At 43.0% G+C, this 22935-nt stretch overlaps 1 protein-coding gene across 2 annotated transcripts in view; it reads left to right on the top strand.

Annotated features, from left to right (window-relative positions):
* Positions 1-22935, top strand: part of OSGEPL1 (O-sialoglycoprotein endopeptidase like 1) — a 102095-nt gene that overhangs the window by 23947 nt on the left and 55213 nt on the right. For both annotated transcript variants that reach the window (XM_089655358.1, XM_089655359.1), the window contains exons 2-4: positions 5902-6136; positions 13666-14053; positions 16715-16919. In XM_089655358.1, the coding sequence (XP_089511484.1) occupies positions 5940-6136; positions 13666-14053; positions 16715-16919 (790 nt within the window). In that variant the 5' untranslated portion in view covers positions 5902-5939. The remainder of the gene's footprint in view (positions 1-5901; positions 6137-13665; positions 14054-16714; positions 16920-22935) is intronic.

Genomic DNA, 22935 nt, shown 5'->3' with positions numbered 1-22935 from the left:
GCGTTTACAAATGGCGGTATAGATACTGGATTTTTAATTTTTTTTACACTAATAATGGCGATCAGCGACTTATGGCGGGACAGCGGCGGACATTCTGACACTGGGGGGGAACTGACTTGGGGTCACTGACATCCCCAGTGACACAAATACAGTGATCAGTGACAAAAAAAACCCACTGACACTGTACTAATGGCACTGGGGAGGAAGGGGTTAACTTTTTTTAGGCAATGAAAGGGTTAACTGTGTGAGGGGGAGTGTGTTACTAGGAGGCGGGGCTGTGTGCTTCACAGGAACACACTGATCCTGAGAGAGAAAATCCTCTCTCAGGATCAGTGTGCTCGGAACTGACGGAGCAGAGCTGCAGTGTAAACACTGCAGCCGTGCTCCGTCAGTGATTGCTGGTAATCCCGCCCAACCGGCCGGGACCCGGTGATTGACACCCGCGGCCGTGATCGGCGGCGCAGGTAGCGCGGTGGCGTGCACTCCCTACCTGTTTTGCAGAATGACGTTTAAAAACGTGATTCTGTGCAGCGGTGCCGCCTGCCGCAGTATAAACACTGCGGCTGGACGGCAATCAGTTAATAGTGGTCAGTTTGGCTTCTTGCCTCAAGATGAACGTCTGTTGAGTTAAAGGAAACCAAAGTTCAAGAGTCAGTTTCCATTTTCACTCCAGAGAGGTTGGTGTCTGCATTTCTGGCTGGGAGTCCCGGAAAAACTGGTAAGCCAGCACATAATCCAAGAAATCAGCGAAGATCTCCAGTCAGTAAGCTTTCTGGTATTTTGGGGATTGTGACACCCATTCATGTGGTTTCTGCTTTTTCTTCTTCAAGGATCTGTTTCCTCTGCTGGTAAGATCGAATCTTCTCCAACGTGCCATGCATTCAGCACCAGACCGGCTTAAGCTGCTGGCCTAGGTCTTGAGAGACAGAGGCTAATAGATCTTGGGTGCTCTGTAAAGGTTGGGAATACTTTTATGAAAGCAAGGAAGGGCAGCACTGACACTGCCTATAGTAAAATATAGCATAAATTCACAGGAGTGCTGCTGATCAAGTTTTTACACTGGGCTCTTCACAAGTCTGTCAAGTTCTGAAGTTTCTGCAGGTGGGGTTTGATTTAGGTCTATGCGTAAGTATGCTATAGGCCCACATTTTAGCTATGTCTGCCTTCACCAGCATACAGTGGGACTTAATTATACTGTTCTTCAAGCTGCAATTTGAAACATCCTTAAGGGATTGTTCCTGAAGTGGAATCTCCATTGGTGTTGGACTTTTTTTGCATCAGATGGCAATTACATCAATCAGAAGAGTTTCGGTATTAGCGGCCTTGGGGTTTAAAGAACCCTTTCTCACGTTCATCTTGGACAGGGTGGTATTTATGCTGATCGAGATTGTGCCTAAGTGGCCTTCGGAGTCCATATTACACAAGAGGTTGTCTTACCCTACATCTCTCTTGGGTAGTGCCCAAGGAGTTAAATCATAGGATGTGGGCCAAGCTTTAAAATGTTACATCAAGGCGGCATCAGGATGTCGGAGCACCTTTTTGTCATTCACTTAATGATTTCATGGCTTCAAACAAGATTACTGCCTCTTGGTTGGTGAAGCTCATCTACTTGTTGAAGGGGTTGGCTGTGCCAGGGGAATCACAGCACACGCCACTAGAAGGGTCTTGACCTTGTGAGTGGCAGCAGGCTGAGTGTTCCCAGAGACGATCTACAAGGCAGCTACATGAGCTTCAATATATATGTTCATGGCTCATTACTGTACTAGGTCATGCTTTGCTGGGTTTTTTTTTTTTTGCTGTCCTCTGGATCAACTGTGGGTATATGATTATAACTTTTTTTTTTTTTTGTAATGGTTGAAATGGATGGACTTTTGTCTTTTTTCAGCCAGACTAGCTATGTAAAGAAACAGCCTTAATGACAGTTGAGCTTGACAGAGGCATCTTGGCTTCTACTTTTATCCAGAATGAAGGAGTGTGTGGCATTATCCCTCTCCTGTGTAGCTAGTTAGTTCCCAGCTGTGTTGACATGGAGCCGTCAAGGAAAACTGAAAATTGAATGACAGATACTTACTGTAATTTTCCTTTCCCGGGTTCCTGAGTTTTCCCTATGAGTTAGGTCCTGGAAAGGGGGGGGGGGGGAGTGGCGGTGCGGAGCCCATAACCAGCTGTGCTGACATGGAGCTTGTCAGGAAAAAAAAATTGTGGTATCTGTTGTCATTCAATTTTCCGTTATCTGTTTGATAAATGCAAACTATGCCTGTTGATCCTGCTAGAAATGCTACTAGCTTCCTGTGATTATTGTCTGTGCGATATTATCAGTTAAATAATTCCTAGTTATCTCGGAAGACTACAAAACCCTGAACTTTTGTATTATGGAGAAGAGGAGGAAGCTTCTGTTGTCCTGTCATGCTTCTGTTGTTTCTGTTCTAGGGTGACAACTAAATTAAAATAAAATAAAAAATGCCTTGAAAATGAACTCAGTCACCACATCTAAGGACTGGTAAGCTGACAGAAAATACATTTTTTTTTTGGGGGGGGAGGTTTAAATCTTCATATTGTCCAAAACATTTCCACCTGAGATTACTTTCACTTTGTAGAAAACTCAATGTGGGGTATAAGCCTTGCCACTCACAAATCTGTTTGAGTCCACTGAGAGTACCCTGCTAGCTAATAAGAGATGCTCATTGAACAATGGTCTAATGGGTGGGTTTATGTCCTAGGTTGAAACCCAAGGAGGTAAAAGTAGGCACCCATGTCAGCGTGGAGGACATGTTATCTGTAGGGTGAAATGGCACATTAAAGAACTGAACTCTTCCTTCACAAAAAGGGGGGGGGGGGTGTTATAACCCTGGTTAGGTGTTTTTTTTTTTTTGTTTTTTTTTTAATATAAATGTGTGTTCTATTGGGGATAATTTCTTTTTCCTGTCCCATACCCATGACAGGAACTGAGAGGAATACTCTCAAATATGAGCATGTTCTTTCTCTTTTTTTTGGTAACCGTAAACATAACAAATAGAGTGAATCTCTCTAAGGCTAGGTTCACACCTATGCAGTTTGTGTTTGATTCATTTCTGCAGTGTTTTCTTGGTTTTTGTTTTGCATTTTTGCCACGTTTTTGATGATTTTTCTTTTTTCAACTTGTTGCTGGGCAGAGCAAAACGCAAAACATGTCAAGAATGCATCAAAAGCGCAGTACATGCTTTTCTGCAGCATCTCCATTGCAGTCTATAGAACCAAAAATGCTAAGTTTTTGTGTTTAAAAAAAGTCCCTGACCCTTTCCAGAAAATGCATTGGATATAAATGCAGAGATGTGAACCTGTCCCATAGGAAAGCATGTTAAATGGACTGCTGTGCATTTCTGGAAAATGCAAAACACAGTGGGAAATGCATAGGTGTGAACCTAGACTAAGGGAACACAAACAACAATAAAAACCTCCTAAAACTATAAAAAACTAGTTTGGGCTTTAGTTATACTTTAGTTTATATAAAGTCAGTGCTAAGGACTAGAAAAAAACTGTACCTCATGAAATGATTCATTTCCTGTAGACAGTCTATTTTACAGTGAAGGAAATAAGTATTTGATCCCCTGCTGATTTTGAGTGTTTGCCTACTCACAAAGAAATGATCAGTCTAAAAATCGAATGGTAGGTGTATTGTAACACTGAGAGACAGAATAGCAACAAAACATTCAAAAAAAATTCATGTCTAACAAATAATGCACTGATTTGCATGTTGATGAGGGAAATAAGTATTTGATCCCCTATCATTCAGCAGGATTTCTGGCTACCAGGTGTCTTTCATACAGGTAACAAGCTGAGATTAGAATCATTCTCTTAAAAGGGAGTGCTGCTAATCTCATTTTGTTACCTGTATAAAAGACACCTGTCCACAGGAGCAATCAAACAATCAGATTCTCACCTCGTGGAGTGTCAATGATCATGAGAACAGTGAGGAATCATCCCAGAACTACACGTGAGGATCTTGTCAATGATCTCCAGGCAGCTGGGACCACAGTCACCAAGAAAACAATTGGTAACACACTGCGCCGACAAGGATTGAAATCCTGCAGTGCCTGCAAGGTCTCTCTGCTCAAGAAATCACATGCCCAGGTCCATCTGAAGTTTGCCCCTAAACATCTGAATGATGCAAAGGAGGACTGGTTGAAAGTGTTGTGGTCAAATGAGACCAAAATCGAGCTCTTTGGCCTCAACTCACCATATTTGGAGGAGGAGGAATGTTGCCTATGACCCCAAGAACACCATACCAACTGTCAAACATGGTGGCGGAAACATTCTGCTTTGGGGGTGTTTTTCTGCTAAGGAGACAGGACAACTGCACCACATCAAAGGGATGATGGACGGGGCACTATACCGTCAAATCTTAGGTGAGAACACATGGCCAAGACAACAAACTAGTGGCTCAAGAAGAAGCACATTAAGGTCCTGGAGTGGCCTAGCCAGTCTCCAGACCTTAATCCGATTGAAAATTTGAGTTGCCAAACGTCAGCCACCATACCTTTAATGACTTGGAGAGGACCTGCCAAGAGGAGTGGGCCAAAATCCCTCCTGAGATGTGTGCAAACTTGGTGGCCAACTACAGGAAATGTCTGACCTCTGTGATTGCCAACCAGGGATTTGCCACCAAGTACTAAGTCCTGTTTTGTGAAGGGGATCAAATACTTATTTCCCTCCATGAAGATCAGTGCATAATTTGTTAGACATGCATTTCTTTTGAATTTATTGTTGCTATTCTGTCTCTCAGTGTTACAATACACCTACCATTCAATTTTTAGACTTATCGTTTCTTTGTGAGTGGGCAAACATTCAAAATCTACAAGGGATCAAATACTTATTTCCTTCACTGTATGTAACTACTTGCCACCTGCCCACATTAGTTATACTGCAGACGAGTGGCACAGCCCCACTGGATCACATGCCTATACATCAGTGAGGCTCTTCTGTGTTTGCAGGCGCTCATGCACGTGCTCATTGCTGACCATGCTGTGGTTGGACACCGCACAATTTTATCAGCAGGTCCGGGCCATTGATTCATAGCTGAGACCTGCTGATCGGCTGTGTCCAACCACAGCACAGAGCTCTGAGTTTCCAAACAACACAGGGCTCTTTACACTGATCAGCCTTCTGGATGTTTCCTTTCCCTGCAAATCAGGCAGAAGAAACAGCCAGATAGAAAAGATAAAAAAGCACAGATTAAATACATTGCACATTATTAGGCACATATTTTACCCTGTGATTGCCCCTAGATGTTAAAATATGCCAGTGTCATTAGTACAGTGTCGGTGTACAGTATTATGATTGTCACTAACCATCCCAGTGTCTATTAATGCCAGATTGCCTACCACCCTATCAGCTGCGTATGTTTCATTATATATGCCATTTTTTGTAGACTTTCTACCTTTCACACAAACCAATTAATATACACTTATTGGGATATTTTTTTTTTACCCAAGACATAGCAGAATACATTTTGGCTTAAATTTATGAAAAAGTTTGATTTTTTAATTTTTTTATTGGATATGTTTTATAACAATGAAAATCTCGAAAATACTGTTTTTTTTCAAACGTTTTTCTTGGGGTTTTTTTTAGTTTTATATCGAAAAAAACAAAAAACCAGCTGTGATCAAATACCACCAAAAGAAAGCTCTAATTTAGTGTTAAAGAAAATGATAGAAATTTAATTTGCATACATTGTTGCATGATCGCGCAATTGCCATTCAAAGTAGCACAGTGCTGAATAGCAAAAAAAAAAATGCTCTGGTCATGAAGGTGGTAAAACCTTCCAGAGGACAACTGTTTAAGTTGTACTTGGTTTTCCCCTAGATGATGAAATACATTTTGTAATGCAAATAGGTTAACATACAATCTAATTGTATTTTTTAGATTTTCGATTGGTACAGATGAACCCCTAGAGTAAAGGAATGGCTCGGTTCATTTGTAACATGAGGACTTCCCTGGCTATTTATAAAGGACTTATATCTCTGCGTTCCATGGCGACATACCCCAGAGTAGTTCTGGGAATTGAAACAAGCTGTGATGACACCGGGGCTGCAGTTGTGGATGAACATGGAAAAATACTTGGAGAAGCCCTTCTGTCTCAGAAAGATGTTCACTTAAAGTGAGTAGTGTATTTCTGTTATGGATGTTAAACTAAATGACATATAAAGTATACCAGTGTCCTTGTTACATAGTATAACTAGGACTCATTTACATAGGCATCTAAAATGCTGAGTTTATATGCATACAGCGTATAGTTTTGTATGCATCTAAACGCAGCACTGTAGGAATCATTGGGGTCATACAGCATCTACAAACGAATATGTGCTCCCCGTTCAGTGATGCAAATAAAAAGTAGGACACAGTTGCGTCCAGGCTATACATATCTGTAGATTATACTTGTGTATACGCATAAACACATAAAGTCTGAAGAATTGTACACATCTGAATGTGAGTACTTTAGGCTCGTATTTTACACAAGATCGTCTGCTAGCTCTACCAGCAAAAACCTCTGTTCCATGCAGAAAAAATGCCTATTCCCAAATGAATGAAGCCTTATTTGCAAGCTACAATATGGTGATTTTTTTTTTTCCTGTTATTTAGAATTAAATTAAAGTTAATTTGTCACAAACCTGAGCAGTTCAAGCTGAGCATATGATGAAGAAATGCATGTTCAGTTGTAACCTTTTACCTGTGAAAATTGCATGATAAAACAGTTAGAAATCCAGATATACTGTATAGGCAGTTGAAGTAATATGTAAATCTTCACTCTACCTGTAACAATTAAAACTTACCCTACCCCTCCCATCTCCTGACCCCTGTTGATCCCTTATGTAATGTGCAGCCATATTTATGATCTGATAGGGAGCAGAGATATGCTTGATTTTAAAAATGTATCAAGCTGTTACACACGGTTCAAACTGGCCGACATTTGAACCATGTGTACAGCTGTCCTTCCGACAGAAGCTGGTCTAAGGACTAGCTTTTGCAAAGGGACATGCTGGAAAACCAGCATCTGATCAGTTGATTAGTGTGCTCTGATGGAAGGGGGAGATTCCCATGTCAGAACACAAAGGCACAGCGAGAGAGATCGCTGTACTAACATCGCTTAGTACAGCAATCTTTCAGTTTTTACTCGTTCAGCCCAGCATTGTGTACCAGGCATTAGGCTTTACTTTGTCATGTTATCTGTACTGGATGAATCGTTCTGTAGTTTCCAGGTAAGCATTGCAGAATTATTTTTTCTCAAAAACGTCTTCCAGGACAGCCCCTTCGTAGAGCTCCTCCCTCTGGGACAGGAAATGCGTAAGCCCAGAACCTTAAAGGTGGACCTCTAGGCCTCCCTCTTCAGTATCGGTGTTTCCTCTGAAAGGATAGGTTGCACAATTTAGGAACCTGTATAGGAGCCCTAGGCTCCTGGTGGCAAGTTATCTCCTCCTTGCCCGGAGCGATCCCTCCATTGCAGAAGAGGAGTGGGGCCGCACTCCTGTTGCTTTCCAGTTCTAGGAGGAGGAGGACCACTGATGGTGTCCAGCGCCAAGAACTGTCTGACTCCACATCCTAACCACTGGGCGAATGGCCGCGACTTCCGCGAGACGGAGCAGCTGCGCTCCAAGCAGGGTTGCCCAACCAAGTTCTGGTTGCAGTGACGTCATCGGTGGGCTCCGGGAGACTCGTGGTTCCAGTCTCCATGCGCAGGCAATAGTGCTCCGCTGGCTGGTGCAGTGTGAAGAGACCTAGCAGAGGCTGTGGCTACCACACCATAGGAACAGAATGGAGGGCGCTGCTCCCCCCCCCCCCATCAGGCAGACCCTGGGTCTCAGGTGACGGTGGGGCACACTTCTGTTTTCTCCCCCAGTACAGTGGTGTTTGGAATGAGGAGCCCATGCTTATTATGTTCTGTATTGTGTTTCTGCTTGTTGTAGGTTAAATCCCAAGACAAGACACAGAATCAGGCCCCCAAAAAAGAAGTTAAATAGTTACATAGTTAGTCTGTCTAAAAAAAGACAAAAGTCCAGTTCAACCAAAAAAAAAAAAGTTATAATCCTATACCCACAGTTGATCCAGAGGAAGGCAAAAAAAACAGCAAAGCATGATCCAATTTGCTCCTGCAGGGGAAAAAAACCTTCCTGATCTCCCGAGAGGCAATCGGTTGTTCCCTGAATCAACTTTACCTATAAATGTTAGTATCCAGTTATATTCTGTGTATCTAAGAAAGAATCCAGGCCTTTTTTAAAGCAATCCACTGAGCTGGCCAGAACCAACTCTTGAGGGAGTCTATTCCACATTTTCACAGCTCTTACTGTAAAGAAACCTTTCTGTATTTGGTGATTAAATTCTTTTTCTCCAGAAGTAAAGAGTGCCCCCTTGTTCTCTGTGATGACCTCAAGGTGAATAACTCTACACCGAGTTCACGGTATGAACGACTGATGTATTATTACATGTTAATTATATCCCCCCTTAATCTCCTCTTCTTAAGGGAGAATAAATTCAGTTCCTCTAATCTTTCCTCATAGCTGAGCGCTTCCATGCCTCTTATCAGTTTGGTTGCCCTTCTCTGTACTTTCTCCAGTTCCCCAATGTTCTTTTTGTGAATTGGTGCCCAAAATTAAACTGCATATTCCAGATGAGGCCTTACTAATAATTTGTACAGGGGTAGAGTGATATCTCTCCCTCTCTGGAGTCTATACCTCCTTTTTATACAAGAGGATTTTGCTCGCTTTACAAACCGCATATTGGCATTGCATGCCATTATTAAGCTTGTGATCTACGAGATCCTTCTCCACCATTGATTCCCCCAGTTACACTCCCCCTAGTATGTATGATACATGAATGTTCTTTGCCCCCAAGTAGATAACCTTACATTTATCAACATTAAACCTCATTTGCACATAGTTGCCCAATTAAACCGTGCATTGAGGTCAGCTTGTAAATTGAAGACATCCTGTAAGGACGTTATTCCACTGCACAGCTTGGTGTCATCTGTAAAGACTGAAATGGTATTTTTAATCCCAGACCCTATATTGTTTATAAATATATTAAAAAGTAAGGGTCCCAACACTGAACCTTGGGGTACACCACTGATGACCCTAGACCATTCAGAGTATGAATCATTAACCACTACTCTTTGAATACGATCTTTTAGCCAGTTTTCTATCCATTTATCTGCGGATTTTTCCAAGTCTGTAGACTTTACCTTACACATTAGCTATGTGTGGGGAACCGTGTCAAACGCTTTTGCAAAACCTAAGTATACTATGTCCACCACCACCCCTCTGTCCAAGGTTTTGCTCACCTCATAAAAAGAAATCAGATTTGTTTAACTTCTGTCTTTCTTGAATCCATGCTGTCTGTTGCTTAAAATATTTTTTTCCAGCAAGAACTCACCTACAGTATGTGGTCTTTTATTAAACTCTCCAGTACCTTCCCAAATATAGAAGTTAAACTAACAGGTCTATAATTACTTAGTAAAGATTTTGGCCCCTTTTTAAATATTGGCACCACATTGGCCTTATGCCAATCCAGTGGTACTATGCCTGTCATTAGAGTCCCTACAAATTTGAAACAATAGCTTTGAAATTACTGATCCCAATTCTTTAAGGACCCGTGGGTGTATGCCATCCGGTTCAGGTTCTTTAGTCACCTTTTATATTCTATCTAAATATTTCTGGATCAAATCAATTGTGAGCCAATGTGGATCATCTGGAGCTGTGTCAATACCATCCCCATTATGGACAAGAGCTCCCCTGTGCTCCTTTGTATACACAGAACTGAAGAAGGTATTTAATACATTTGCCTTCTCTGTGTCCCCAGTCACCCACTATAGATTATTTTGTAAAGGGCCTACATGCTCGGACCTGACCTTTTTACTATTAATATATTTGAAGACTTTTTTAGGGTTGATCCTGCTATCTTTTGCAGTCATTTGTTTTAAATTTTTGCGCACTTTTTCTTTTTGCATATATTCTGTTGTATTCTTTGTAATGTTTAAACAATGATAGCGTTCCTTCATTTGTTATATTTAATAAAATCTATTTTCTTATTATTTATAACCATTTTAACTTTGGCTGTAAGCCACATAGGTTTGATTTTTAGACTTTTATACTTGTTGCCCATGGGAATATATTTTGCAGTGTGTTCACATACTGTCTTTTTGAAGAACTCCCATTTCTGTGTTGTGTTCATCGATGCCAATATTCCCTCCCAGTCTTAGTCTTGGAGAGCAGCTCTCAGCCTTGGAAAATTTGCTCTCTGAAAGTTGAGCGTTGTTATTTTTCCCCGTATGTGCTTGATGTTTACAGGTAACAATAAATGAAATCATGTTATGGTCATTTCTACCACGATGTTCTTTTATATGGACATTCGTAATAATCTCTGCATGGTTTGAGATTTCCAGGTCCAGCAGAGCATCATTCCTAGTTGGGGCCTCTATAAACTGTACCATAAAATTGTCCTGTAATAGGTTTCTAAATGTCTGCCTTTAACTGTTCCTGCAGTACCATTACTTCACTCAATTTCCAGGTAGTTAAAATCTCCCATTATTATCACTGTTGCAGCCCTTTCGTTCTGTGCAAGGAGCGGAGTCTCCACCTCCTCATTAACACTGAGAGGCCTATAACAAACTCCAATGATTACCTTTGTAGTACGCACCCCCATGTGCAGTTCCACCCATATTGCTTTAGCCTCATCGCACTCTCCATCAACTAGGTCCTCTTTCACGCTTGCTCTGAGATCACTTCTCACATAGACAGACAGACAGACACCACCACCTTTCCTTTTTACCCTGACTCTCCAATAGAGAACATAGCCAGGAATATTAATGGCCCAGTCATGTAAAGATTGAAGCAAAGATTCAGCAGTACCAATTAAATTATAATTCTCTTCGTGCTCCAAAGCTTCCAACTCTCCTATTTTGCTTGGCAGACTTCTAGCATTGGTGAACAAACACTTTAATTCATTGACACCTTGTGCACAAGGTGTGCAGTTTGTGCGACGAAACAGCATTCAGCTTGGGAAAAGCCCTTGTGCCGCAATTGTGTGGATAGTCTAATTAAGGATGAGTCATTTACAACCTGCCATAGGGTTCTCACTCTCACAGGGTTCATTAAGGATGACATGACGACTACGTTTCAGTCATTTAGATTCTTGCTGGATAGGATGCAGATGCCACTGGGGCCTTGGACCCAGTCTGTGAGTACTCTGGTATCAGAGGCATTAAACCGAAGAGAGAAGGACCCGGAAGAGGATCCCAGGTCCCTTGCTTCCTCGCAAGCGAGGTCTGGCTCACAGGAGGACAATGGAGAAGTTTGCTCCTCCTGGGGTTTCAGGTACTATTGACCCTTGATGATGTAGATGACCTCATTAAGACTATCTGTGAAACCGTAGAGATTGAGGAGGCGGACGTATGTTCGTCAAAGCATGACCTCATGTATCAGGGTCTACATGTAAAAAAGACTAGGGTCTTTCCTGTCCATAGTTCCCTGGTTGATACCATCAAACTGGAGTAGGAAAACCCTGAAAGGAAGCTCTTTTTCTCTGGTAGTCTTAAAAGGAAATTTCCCTTTGAGGAAGACAGATCCCAGCCATGGAACAAGGTTTTAAAGTTGGAAGCCCCCTTATCTAAATTCTCTAAGAAGACAGACCTAGCTTTTGAAGATATGGGGGCTCTAAAAGATCCTATAGATAAGGAGAAACTTTTTGCTCTGGAGGGCCTGGAATTCTACCTCCCATCAGCTTCAAGCTGGCTTTATCGGCCACCTGTGCCACCATAAATCTGGAATCCTGGCTTACCCAATTACAAACGCATCTCTCGGCAGGGACATCCAGGTAATAAATTCTGAAATCCTTTCCTTTGCTGTTTAGAGTGGTAGATTTCCTCACTGATGCCTTGGCCAAATCCATTAAGCTAGCCACAAGAACGTCTGCCCTGGTGAATTCGGCTAGCAGGGCATTGTGGTTGAAGTACAAAAAATGGCCACTGCCCCAGTCTATAACTGACCTTCACAGCAGGGAGCACATGGAAGGGTGAAAAATTCCCAGCCAGCCTGCAAACAAACTGAATTAACCTGTCTAACAGTATGCGTTAAAAACAGGGGTTTAGTTAGCACACATTTGCAAACACATGCATAAGCTACAGATCCTCGTCACGGGTTGCCTCGGTCGAAGGGTTGTAATGCTTCCAAATCCACCATAGCTAGATGGATTAAAATGGCTATCGCAGAATTGTATAACTTGTTAGAGATTCCACCCCCATTTGTTAGTGCACATTCAACCAGATCCTTGTCAGCATCCTGGGCAGAGAGAGCTGGTGCTTCGCCAGAACAGATCTGTAAGGCGACCACTTGGTCCAGCTCTTCTACCTTTGTGAATCCTTATCGCCTGGATTTGCTTTCTAGTGAGGATCAGGCATTTGGTCGCAAAGTCCTCCAGGCAGTAGCCCCTCCTTAGTGGGTAAGTTCTTGCTTCTCATCTCAAGGGGCTGTCCTGGAAGACGTTTTTGAGAAAACCAGAGTTAGACTTACCGGTAACTCATTTTCTATAAGTCTTCTGGGATTTCCCACCCTGAGTTTTTGTACAGTAATGCATGTTTATGCATAAATGGTTATGCCTTTTAGTGCCTTCCTGTGGTTCTTGGGAATACTAAAGAGGGAGGCCTGGAGGTCCATCTTTAAGGTTCTGGGCTTACCTGTTTCCTGTCCCGGAGGGAGGAGCTCTACATCTCAAGGGGCTGTCCTGGAAGACTTATAGAAAATGAGTAACTAGTAAGTCTAACTCTGGGGGGGGGGGGGGGTTTCTTTCAATTTTAAGAGAAGGCAACAAGATTGTGGGCATATCCATACTTACATTGGTCCAACCTGGATCAATAAACTCTACAAAAAAATGTATACCTGAAGTTTAGCTTTAAGCTTGTTTTATATATAGATGCTGTTCTGGTATTTTCTAATTACTTTTCTTTTTGTCAAACTTTTGCTTTGATTTAGGATGGGCTATTAAATGAGATGTTAGAAATAGGAGGAGTTAACAAAAGTTGCTACCCCTTAGAATTCCAGCCCATCCTCATATCTTTCTGAGTAGTAAACGGTACACATTACTCCCCCTTTTTAATATGTGATTTGCATTGAAATTACAGTAAGAACTGCTACAGTCTGCCTAGAAAAGCAGTTTACTAAATTACAATCGTCCTAATGTGCTGTACCCCCAGTCTAATGCTTTATGGGTGTATTCAGGAGTAGTAAAATCTATATACTAAATCTTCGGCAGGTGACATACATTTTTTCATTGTGTAGAAGGGTTTCTCAGCTGTCCATGTTGTCCAGTGCTTCTGCAATGGCTGGTCTCATTGCTAGTCTGCAGTGAGGCTATTCCAAAAAATGTAAACCCAAGCCAGTGCAATGTTCTAGTTCAATGCTTTGTAAGTCACTCACCTAGGGCAAGCATAGAGATTAAGAATTCTGATACAAACTAAAACATGTATGCTGTAAATGAGTAAGTCACAAATATTGAGGCCAGGAACAGCTAGGCAGATAGCGTTTTTAAAAGGAAGCCAGCAAGGGCAGTTCTGGTTGTCAGTCATGACAGGTCTACTTTAAACTTAGAACAAACTACAAATTTCAACCAAATTTTTTTTTTACCCACTGTCTTCCATTACAGGGCAGGTGGCATTATTCCAACAGTGGCACAACAGCTTCACAGAGACAATATCGATAGAGTTGTTAATGAAGCCATCATTTGTAGCGGAATTTCAGCAAGTAACCTTTCAGCTGTTGCCACAACAGTGAAACCTGGTCTGGCTCTGAGCCTTGGAGTTGGTCTAATTTACAGTTTAGATCTGGTGAAGCAGTATAATAAGCCTTTTATACCGATACATCATATGGAAGCTCATGCCTTGACTGTTCGGTTGTTGCATCCAGTAGAGTTCCCATTCTTGGTACTGCTGATTTCAGGAGGACATTGCCTTCTGGCTGTAGCTAATGGCATATCAGATTTTTTGCTGCTTGGACAGTCAATAGATGAAGCACCAGGTAACTCTCTGGACAAGGTACTGTATTAGAATTTCTTTTATATAAAAATGCAAGCTTATTTAAACCAAGTGTGGCACAAATGTGAAACACATGGAAACACATGAAAGTTGCATCTGTATTCCTTTTGCAGAGACTGCTTAAAGTGGTTGTGAAGGCAAAATGCATTAAGATAAAAAAAAACTTCTGCTTGCAGGCAGCCCCCTTCCCTCCCCAAATACTTACCAGAGCCTGATCTCAATCCAGCAATGTGTTCGAGAGCAGTGCTCTCTCACTCCTCACTGGACAGAAAGGCAGCAGCTGGAGCCATTGACTCCTGCTGCTGTCAATTACAACCAGTGAGGAGAGTGAGGCAGGGTTGACCCACAATGTCAATGGGCACACAAAGCCTGCTTGGGAGTGAGCACTCACGAATGCCCCCATAGTAAGTAGCTTGCTATATGAGGATACTCGTTGGGGGGGGGGGAGGGCGGCCAGAATTGCCAGCAAGGTACCCGAGAAGAGGAGGATCAAGGCTGCTCTGTACAAAACTATTGCACAGAGCAGGTAAGTATAAATATGTTTGTTGTTTTTTAAAAAAATAAAAATGTTACCTTTTAGAATCACTTAAAGGTATCCACATTCATGCTGCCTGAATGCAGAATGTGTCCGTGATCCTGCACATAGTAGGCACACTATCTCATGATTGTCTGAATACCTTTATTCATTGACTTTCATAACCCTTTGGTCTGATCCTTCCTTTTTTTTTTTTCTCTATGTTTTTCATTCATTTATCCTCTCAAATTGTGTTTCAAGCCCTATACTTTTTTAATTTTGGATCATGTGGGGGGCGGATTAAAACCTTGTTTCGGTTTTAATGCTATCCAGAGCTTTAATAGAGAGACTTTTTTCCTCACTTTCTGTCTCACTGACAGCAGTTTTTCCAGACAGGAGGTGTGGGAAATCTGAAACCGGGACACAGAGAGAAATAAAATATGACAGGATGTTCCAGCCACCCCCTCCACAAAAAAATAATTTTTATTTCTGTCTGTGTTGCTGTTTGAGAGTTCCCCTCTGTTCCTTTTTGTTCAAGTGGTTGTAAAAGCAGAAGCTTTTTTTTAACCTCAATGCATTCTCTGCATTAAGATAAATTACCCTCTGCATGCAGCCCCCAGCAACAGCTCTCTCAGCTCTTTCCCTCCTCCTCACACAGAGCCAATTCAAGTGGCTTGCTATGGGGGCACTCGGCAAGGGGAATGGGCCAGGTGCACCAGTAGGGGGACCCGAGAAGAGGAGAATCAGGACTGCTCTGTGCAAAACTATTGCGCACAAGTTTGATATGTGGCTGGGCACTGCAGCTTACTCATACATTTGAAAATGCATACGAACAAAGCCCTCTCTTTTAAACAGGGTCACTTCAGTTGCAGGCTTGCTGGTAAGTGTGCTGAGAAATATTTTGTTTGTTTGTGACATAGGTAAGTATGATACATTTGTTATTTTTTAAAAAAATTAAATTGTACCTTTTTAGAATCACTTTTAAAATGTCATCATGACAGAAGACGGAAGTCCTTCTAATAGAGCCCTAGATCCTAGTAAAACCAAATGAGCTTCTAATCTGTTCCCACTCTATCCCCTAAGACAAAATGTTTTTGCAGGACATTTTAAATAATAAGTTACACAGTTTTGTGAACTTTGTGTTGTTTTTCTATAAACCTTTCTTACTGAACTTGGAATACCTGATTAGCTGGTTCTTGGCAGTACCATTACTGTTAATACTGTTCAGCCATTATTAGCAGAAGAAAACAGGCTAAATTTCCATATAACTACAATTTTATTTGAATTGTTTATCTTTAGACTAAAATAAAGTAAAAAATACTTACCTCTGTTCCTGTGGTCCGACGCCTGCAAGGTCCTGCACCAGAATCTCTTCCCAGCTTCTTCTGGGGGCTGGTCTTTAGCCGTCTTGATTGGCCAGTGTGGGATGACATCACTCCCGTGCATGTATAAGAGTCACTCATCCCAGAACACTTGGACTATGCTGAAAATGTAAACTGAGCTGGCTTAGTTTACATTCGGCAGGAGATTACAAACTGGCTGATAAGTTTATTTTATTGCAGAAAAGTCATTGCTCCTCTTCTGCAATAAAGAGCCTGTCTGTTAGCTTTTTTTTTTTGGATTTAGTTCTGCTTTGAAGAATAGGTTCACCTTTAGAAAAAACAATAAATGCACATAATTTTGCAGGAAAAATGTGCATTTACTATTTTTTTTCCATGGGGAACATGCAAAGCACTGCATCCACAATCAGTGGATCACAAGTGCAAAATCAGGCTCTTGCAGACACTTCTTACAGTTGCCTGTACTTGTGTGTGGGCTTTCAGTTATAGAGCTGTAAGAAGTGTCAATGGACTGTGAGTGCAGATGTCTGTGAATAAATGATGCGGCTGTGTGGGCAAAGCCTTAGACAGTCACGAAAATGTTAAATGTGACAGCGGCTGCTGGGGAGAACCCCTTCCTGCTGTCACAGGATGGTGCTCTGGGGGCAGGAAGAGGGTGCTTAGGAACATGTTACACCATAAATACGGGTGTGTGACATGTAACCTGTTCCTAAACATGAATTTAGTGTTTAAGTTTAATATCTTTTTCACCAGGACAGAGGTGCAGCTTATAACATGTCATTTATGATATGTTTTAATATGCTTCAGGTTTCCAGACGCCTTTCATTGATTAAACATCCGGAGTGCTCTTGTATGAGTGGGGGACAAGCAATAGAGCACTTGGCTCAGTTTGGGGACAAAACGTTTTGTAAACAAATTCTACCACTGTCAAAATACCAGGACTGCAACTTCTCCTTTTCTGGACTGCAAAACTACTTTAATTGTGTTATTCAGAAAATGGAGGATGTGGAAGGTAAGTGAGGACAGATTAATATTTCAGACAAATATTCAGTTTGTACATAAAAAAGTCCCTTTTTTTTCTTACATTGAAGGATTTAGAGACAAATATTGTCACAGGGTGGTCTGTGGAGCTTGCTTGTGTCATGCACATGAACGATCCACACACACATAGGAGGAAAAAGTTGTCCTCTCAGGAAATGTTGTGGGGATATGAGTATGATCTCTATTTCTAGGACATTGAGAACCAGATTGTGCAGGGATATGTCTACTAGGTTAATGGAAAAGGGCCCACTGTGGTATCTCCCTTTTTTTATTCCTTTTTTTCTTTTGTACTGTCTGCCTGACTTTATGGGTTAACTGTAGTTTTAGTACAGTTATCCTTTAAAAGTCTGCCTGCACTCCCAAGTCCTCTACTTAAAGAGTAACTCCACTTTGTTGAGAAAAAAACATTCCCCTCTGGGTGAACAATGTACATTGCAAAGATTTTACCAACCTTTGTTACAGATTCCTACACTTTTGTTCTGAAGAAAAAGTTGTGTATCCAACTGTTTCTTTTGGACACTGGTTCTGAATGGGAAAGACTAATTGTTTTTAATCCACTGAGAAAAGTTGCAGTGTCAGTATAACCTTTAGATGCAAATTACGCATTAGGGAGTATCTCGCCAAAAATGATATTTTTGTTGTAGAGGATGCCTAAAAGCTGACTTGTATCTTACTGCAAACTTCTTTACACAAGTAGGAAATTACATTCCTGGAAGCGTTCAGTACACCAACTGTGTGCAGAATGCCTCCAGGAGCCATATTGAATTGACTTTTTGAAAATGATAGCAGCTGCAGTTTGAAAAAGGAAAGGTAATTTTTAATATCGTTAAATTACAAAATGGCTTGTGTAGAAATTGTATATGTGATATTAATTTTTTTTTCCGTGTAAGTGGAGTTACCCTTTAAGCGGGCCATACACCTTATGAATTTTGGCTCAGTGGGTGGACCTGTCATCTGCCTATTGTTCGACATCTTTCAATTGAAAAATTTACATAAGGAGCTGGGCATGAAATTGCAGCCACTATTTGGGTATTTTGACAGCCAACGGGAGAATCCTCCATCTGCACTGTAGAGCAAGGATTGAGGATTGGGCTTTTTTTTTTTTTTCTTCATTCAGCCTGCAGGCTGAGCTAAAACAAAAGCTGTGTATGGCCAAGTTTACTTATCCTTCTCCTCCAATATCTTTGCTTTTGCAGTACCCTGAAATCTGCACAGTCAAGTATACTTTTTTCCTATGGAAAGGCTGTCTTCCACTAGGAGAAATTGTAAGTTGATGGCCTTTCTATAGTAAAAAATACTCCATTCCACCCATAAGACTTATACCGATCAGCCATAACATTTAGGATCACTGACAAGTACAGTGAATAACACAAATTATCTCATTACAATGGCATCTTGAAAGTGCGTGGGATATATTAGGCAGCAAGTAAACATGTTGTCCTTGAAGTTGAGGCATTGAAAGCAGAAAAAATGGGCAAGCATAAAGATTTGAGCAACTTCGACAAGGGCCAAATTTTAATGGCTAGACCCATGCCGACCCATGTCCACAGCTAAAAGAGCCTACAGTGGGCATCAGAACTGAACTACAGAATAATGGAAAGAAGGTGGCCTTGTCTGATGAATCACATTTTCTTTTATATCATATGGATGGTAGAGAGCGTACATTGCTTGCCTACCCAAATTTTGTGGTTGACCTAGTACACCCCTTCATGGAAAAAGCATTCCCTAATGGCAGTGGCTTCTTTGAACAGAACAATGTACCCTGTCACTACAAAAATGGTGTGAGGAGTTTTAGGTATTGACTTGACCTCCATATTCTCAAGTTCGCAATCCAATTAAGAATCCATGGCATGTGCTGGAAAAACAAATCCAATCCATGGAGGCTCCACCTTTTAAGTTAACGGGACTTTAAAAGATTGGCTACTGATGACTTGGTCGGCCATACATTATACACTTTTCATATTCAATTTCCTTTAGATGTACATTTTGCTGTGTAGTGCAAGGGCCTGCCTGATTGCATTCCAATTAAAAGAACATTTAAACTGAGTAACCTCATAACCATCTTTAACCACCTCCCACCTGCCATATAAGAAAGTGATGGGTGCAAGGTGGTTCTCTCATTCTGGGAAGACGTCATATGAAGTCTTCCAACTCGTTGGGACACAGCCGATCAACGGAAAGAGTCGATGATGTCGGCTCTGTCATGTGATCAGATGTTTCCAATCACAGCTGATCACATGTAAACAAGGAGGGGACATGTACACTGATCATCAGGGCACTTATGATCAATGTGCCCTGATGATCAGTGTAGCCCCTTCAGTGCCACCTGTCAGTGTCCATCAGTGCCACATATCAGTGCCTGCCAGTGCACATCAATGTCACATATCAGTGCCCATCTGAGCTGCCTGTCAGTGCCGCCCATCAGTACCAGTCGGTGCCGCCTATCCGTGCCAGTATGGGTGCTGCCTTTCAGTGCCCATCACTGCAGGCTTATTAGCACACATCAGTGAAGGAGAAAAATCACTGATTTACAAAATTTTATTACAGAAACATTAAAAAATTGTTTTCAAAATTTTCAGTTGTTTTTGGTTTTTTAGCAAAAAAATGAAAAACCCAGAGGTGCAGAGGTGATTAAATACCACCAAAAGAAAGCTCTGTCTATAAAAATTTCATATGGGTACAGTGTTTCATGACCATGCAATTGTCATTCAAAGTGCGACAGCACTGAAAGCTGAAAATTGGCCTGGGTAGGAAGGGGGTATAAGTGCCTTGTAGGCAAGGAGTTAAAGGCTAAATTCACCTTTTGCAAAAAAAATAATAAATGCCTATCTATTTAGCAGGTATAAATAGTGCATTTATTATTTCTGCATTTTGTAAAGCATTACAACTGCGATCAGCATACCTATGCCTGTCGGACCTACATATGCATTCGCATTTGTGTGTGATTACGGGGGGGACTGGGGTGCTTTAACCACTTCAATACAGAGCTCTTTTACCCTCTTCCTGCCCAGACCAATTTTCAGCTTTCGGTGCTCTCGCACTTTGAATGACAATTACTCAGTCATGCTACACTGTACCTCAGCAAAACTTTATAGCATTTTTTTTTTTCACAGAGATAGAGCTTTATTTTGTTGGTACTCCAGTCACCAGTGGGTTTTTCTTTTTTTTTTTGCGAAACAAGCGAAAATTAAAAAAAAAAAAAAAAAAAACCCACTTTTTTTACCGTAAACGTCTCTTATCCCTTCACTTCATGGCCAACACTTCCTCGTTTCTCAGACTTGCGGATTCCCCCCTTTGTAGCCTTGTGGTTACTAATCTTTGTGGGAAGCCCTTTCTATTTTTTCAGGTGGTACTGCAGGCTAAGGTTTTCTCATGGTACAGATGCTGAAAAAGGGTCAGACTGGTACAATAGTTTTCAAGGTAGATATGATAACCTTTTTTGCCACTTGTGCTGATGGGGCTGGAGCTGGGAGTCTTTGCCTTTGTACACGCGGAATGCATGCACAAATCCTGTTGTTCTTCGCAGAGCTTGTTCCGCTTCAATCCATACCTGGCCCTTTTACTGGGAATGTATTGCTTGAATCCCAGATGGCCAGTGACGTGGACAAGGGATTCATCAACACAAATTTGTTTCTTAGGGACATAAAGTTCTGCAAATCTCTTACTAAAAGAATTTATTAAGGGGCGGATTTTGTATATCTCGTCATAGTTGGGCTGATCTCAGGGAGGGCACTGTGAGTTGTTATTGAAATGCAGGAATTGCATGATCAGATCATAGCATGACCGGGACATTACAGCAGAATAGATGGGCATATGATGGATGGGGTTGGTGGACCAGTAGGCATGCAATTCTTCCTTTTTTTTTTTTTTTTTTTTTTTTTTGTAGGCCCAAAAACATTTTTAACTTCTCCACTGTGAAACGTCTCCATAGAAAAGGACGGGCATAGGATGTACTGGGATTGTTCTCAATATACTACTGAGCAAAAAGGTTTGTCTGTTCCACAATGTATTACAATAAATTGGCAGGGTAAAACAAATAAAAAAATAAAAATCCAATTCAGAAAAATTTTCAGCATTGGTCTGCACACCTGGCTGTGCGGTGAAAGGGGGGATTGAAGCTGATCCTGGGCTGGAAGGCAGCCATAAAGGGTTTGCCAGGGCATCAGGAAGTTATGTTTGGGCCCTAATTCTTGGGGTCTGGTGGAATGCTCCAGTGCTGGTACTGGGCCTTTCATCCTGGGGTCTAGCTCCATTGGTGTCTGCTGATTGACCATTGGGGTGTATGGCGCTGCTCGTCTTTGCCTGCTCTTCAGAGTGCCATATCCTTTTAGGAGGGACTGCTTCCTCCTCCAATTCGGTCACCGACCCACTACTTTCTACTGGCTCATATTCCATATCGGAAACGGCTGGTGAGAGCTCCCCTCTGCTCCCATCCGACATGCTCAGGATTTTGAGCGCCTCCTTACTAGTAAAATATTTTTTGGACATCGCAGCTCTGGTGATTGTGGCTGTATGAAGGTTAAACTACTGATGGCTGGCTGTGATGGGTACACTGCTGATAGGCGGCAGTTGTGATGAGTACATTGATTGGGGTGCACTGCTGGCTATAGTGACAGGTACACCAATGGGCTGCACTGATGAATGCACTTACAGGTATACTGGATGCACTGATGGGTACACTGACAAGTATATTGGTGGGGATGCCCGGACAGATGCACTGATGCGGCCCGGACAGATGCACTGATGCGGCCCGGACAGATGCACTGATGCGGCCCGGACAGATGCACTGATGCGGCCCGGACAGATGCACTGATGCGGCCCCGCTGACAGATGCACTGATGCGGCCCCGCTGACAGATGCACTGATGCGGCCCCGCTGACAGATGCACTGATGCGGCCCCGCTGACAGATGCACTGATGCGGCCCCGCTGACAGATGCACTGATGCGGCCCCGCTGACAGATGCACTGATGCGGCCCCGCTGACAGATGCACTGATGCGGCCCCGCTGACAGATGCACTGATGCGGCCCCGCTGACAGATGCACTGATGCGGCCCCGCTGACAGATGCACTGATGCGGCCCCGCTGACAGATGCACTGATGCGGCCCCGCTGACAGATGCACTGATGCGGCCCCGCTGACAGATGCACTGATGCGGCCCCGCTGACAGATGCACTGATGCGGCCCCGCTGACAGATGCACTGATGCGGCCCCGCTGACAGATGCACTGATGCGGCCCCGCTGACAGATGCACTGATGCGGCCCCGCTGACAGATGCACTGATGCGGCCCCGCTGACAGATGCACTGATGCGGCCCCGCTGACAGATGCACTGATGCGGCCCCGCTGACAGATGCACTGATGCGGCCCCGCTGACAGATGCACTGATGCGGCCCCGCTGACAGATGCACTGATGCGGCCCCGCTGACAGATGCACTGATGCGGCCCCGCTGACAGATGCACTGATGCGGCCCCGCTGACAGATGCACTGATGCGGCCCCGCTGACAGATGCACTGATGCGGCCCCGCTGACAGATGCACTGATGCGGCCCCGCTGACAGATGCACTGATGCGGCCCCGCTGACAGATGCACTGATGCGGCCCCGCTGACAGATGCACTGATGCGGCCCCGCTGACAGATGCACTGATGCGGCCCCGCTGACAGATGCACTGATGCGGCCCCGCTGACAGATGCACTGATGCGGCCCCGCTGACAGATGCACTGATGCGGCCCCGCTGACAGATGCACTGATGCGGCCCCGCTGACAGATGCACTGATGCGGCCCCGCTGACAGATGCACTGATGCGGCCCCGCTGACAGATGCACTGATGCGGCCCCGCTGACAGATGCACTGATGCGGCCCCGCTGACAGATGCACTGATGCGGCCCCGCTGACAGATGCACTGATGCGGCCCCGCTGACAGATGCACTGATGCGGCCCCGCTGACAGATGCACTGATGCGGCCCCGCTGACAGATGCACTGATGGG

This window comes from Staurois parvus, unplaced genomic scaffold (assembly GCF_062004578.1).
Source record: "Staurois parvus isolate SC_StPar_1 unplaced genomic scaffold, SC_StPar_1.0 ptg000836l, whole genome shotgun sequence".
Taxonomy (NCBI): Eukaryota; Metazoa; Chordata; class Amphibia; order Anura; family Ranidae; genus Staurois; species Staurois parvus.
Note: the sequence above shows the minus strand (reverse complement) of the source record. Positions and strands in the feature narration are given on the sequence as shown.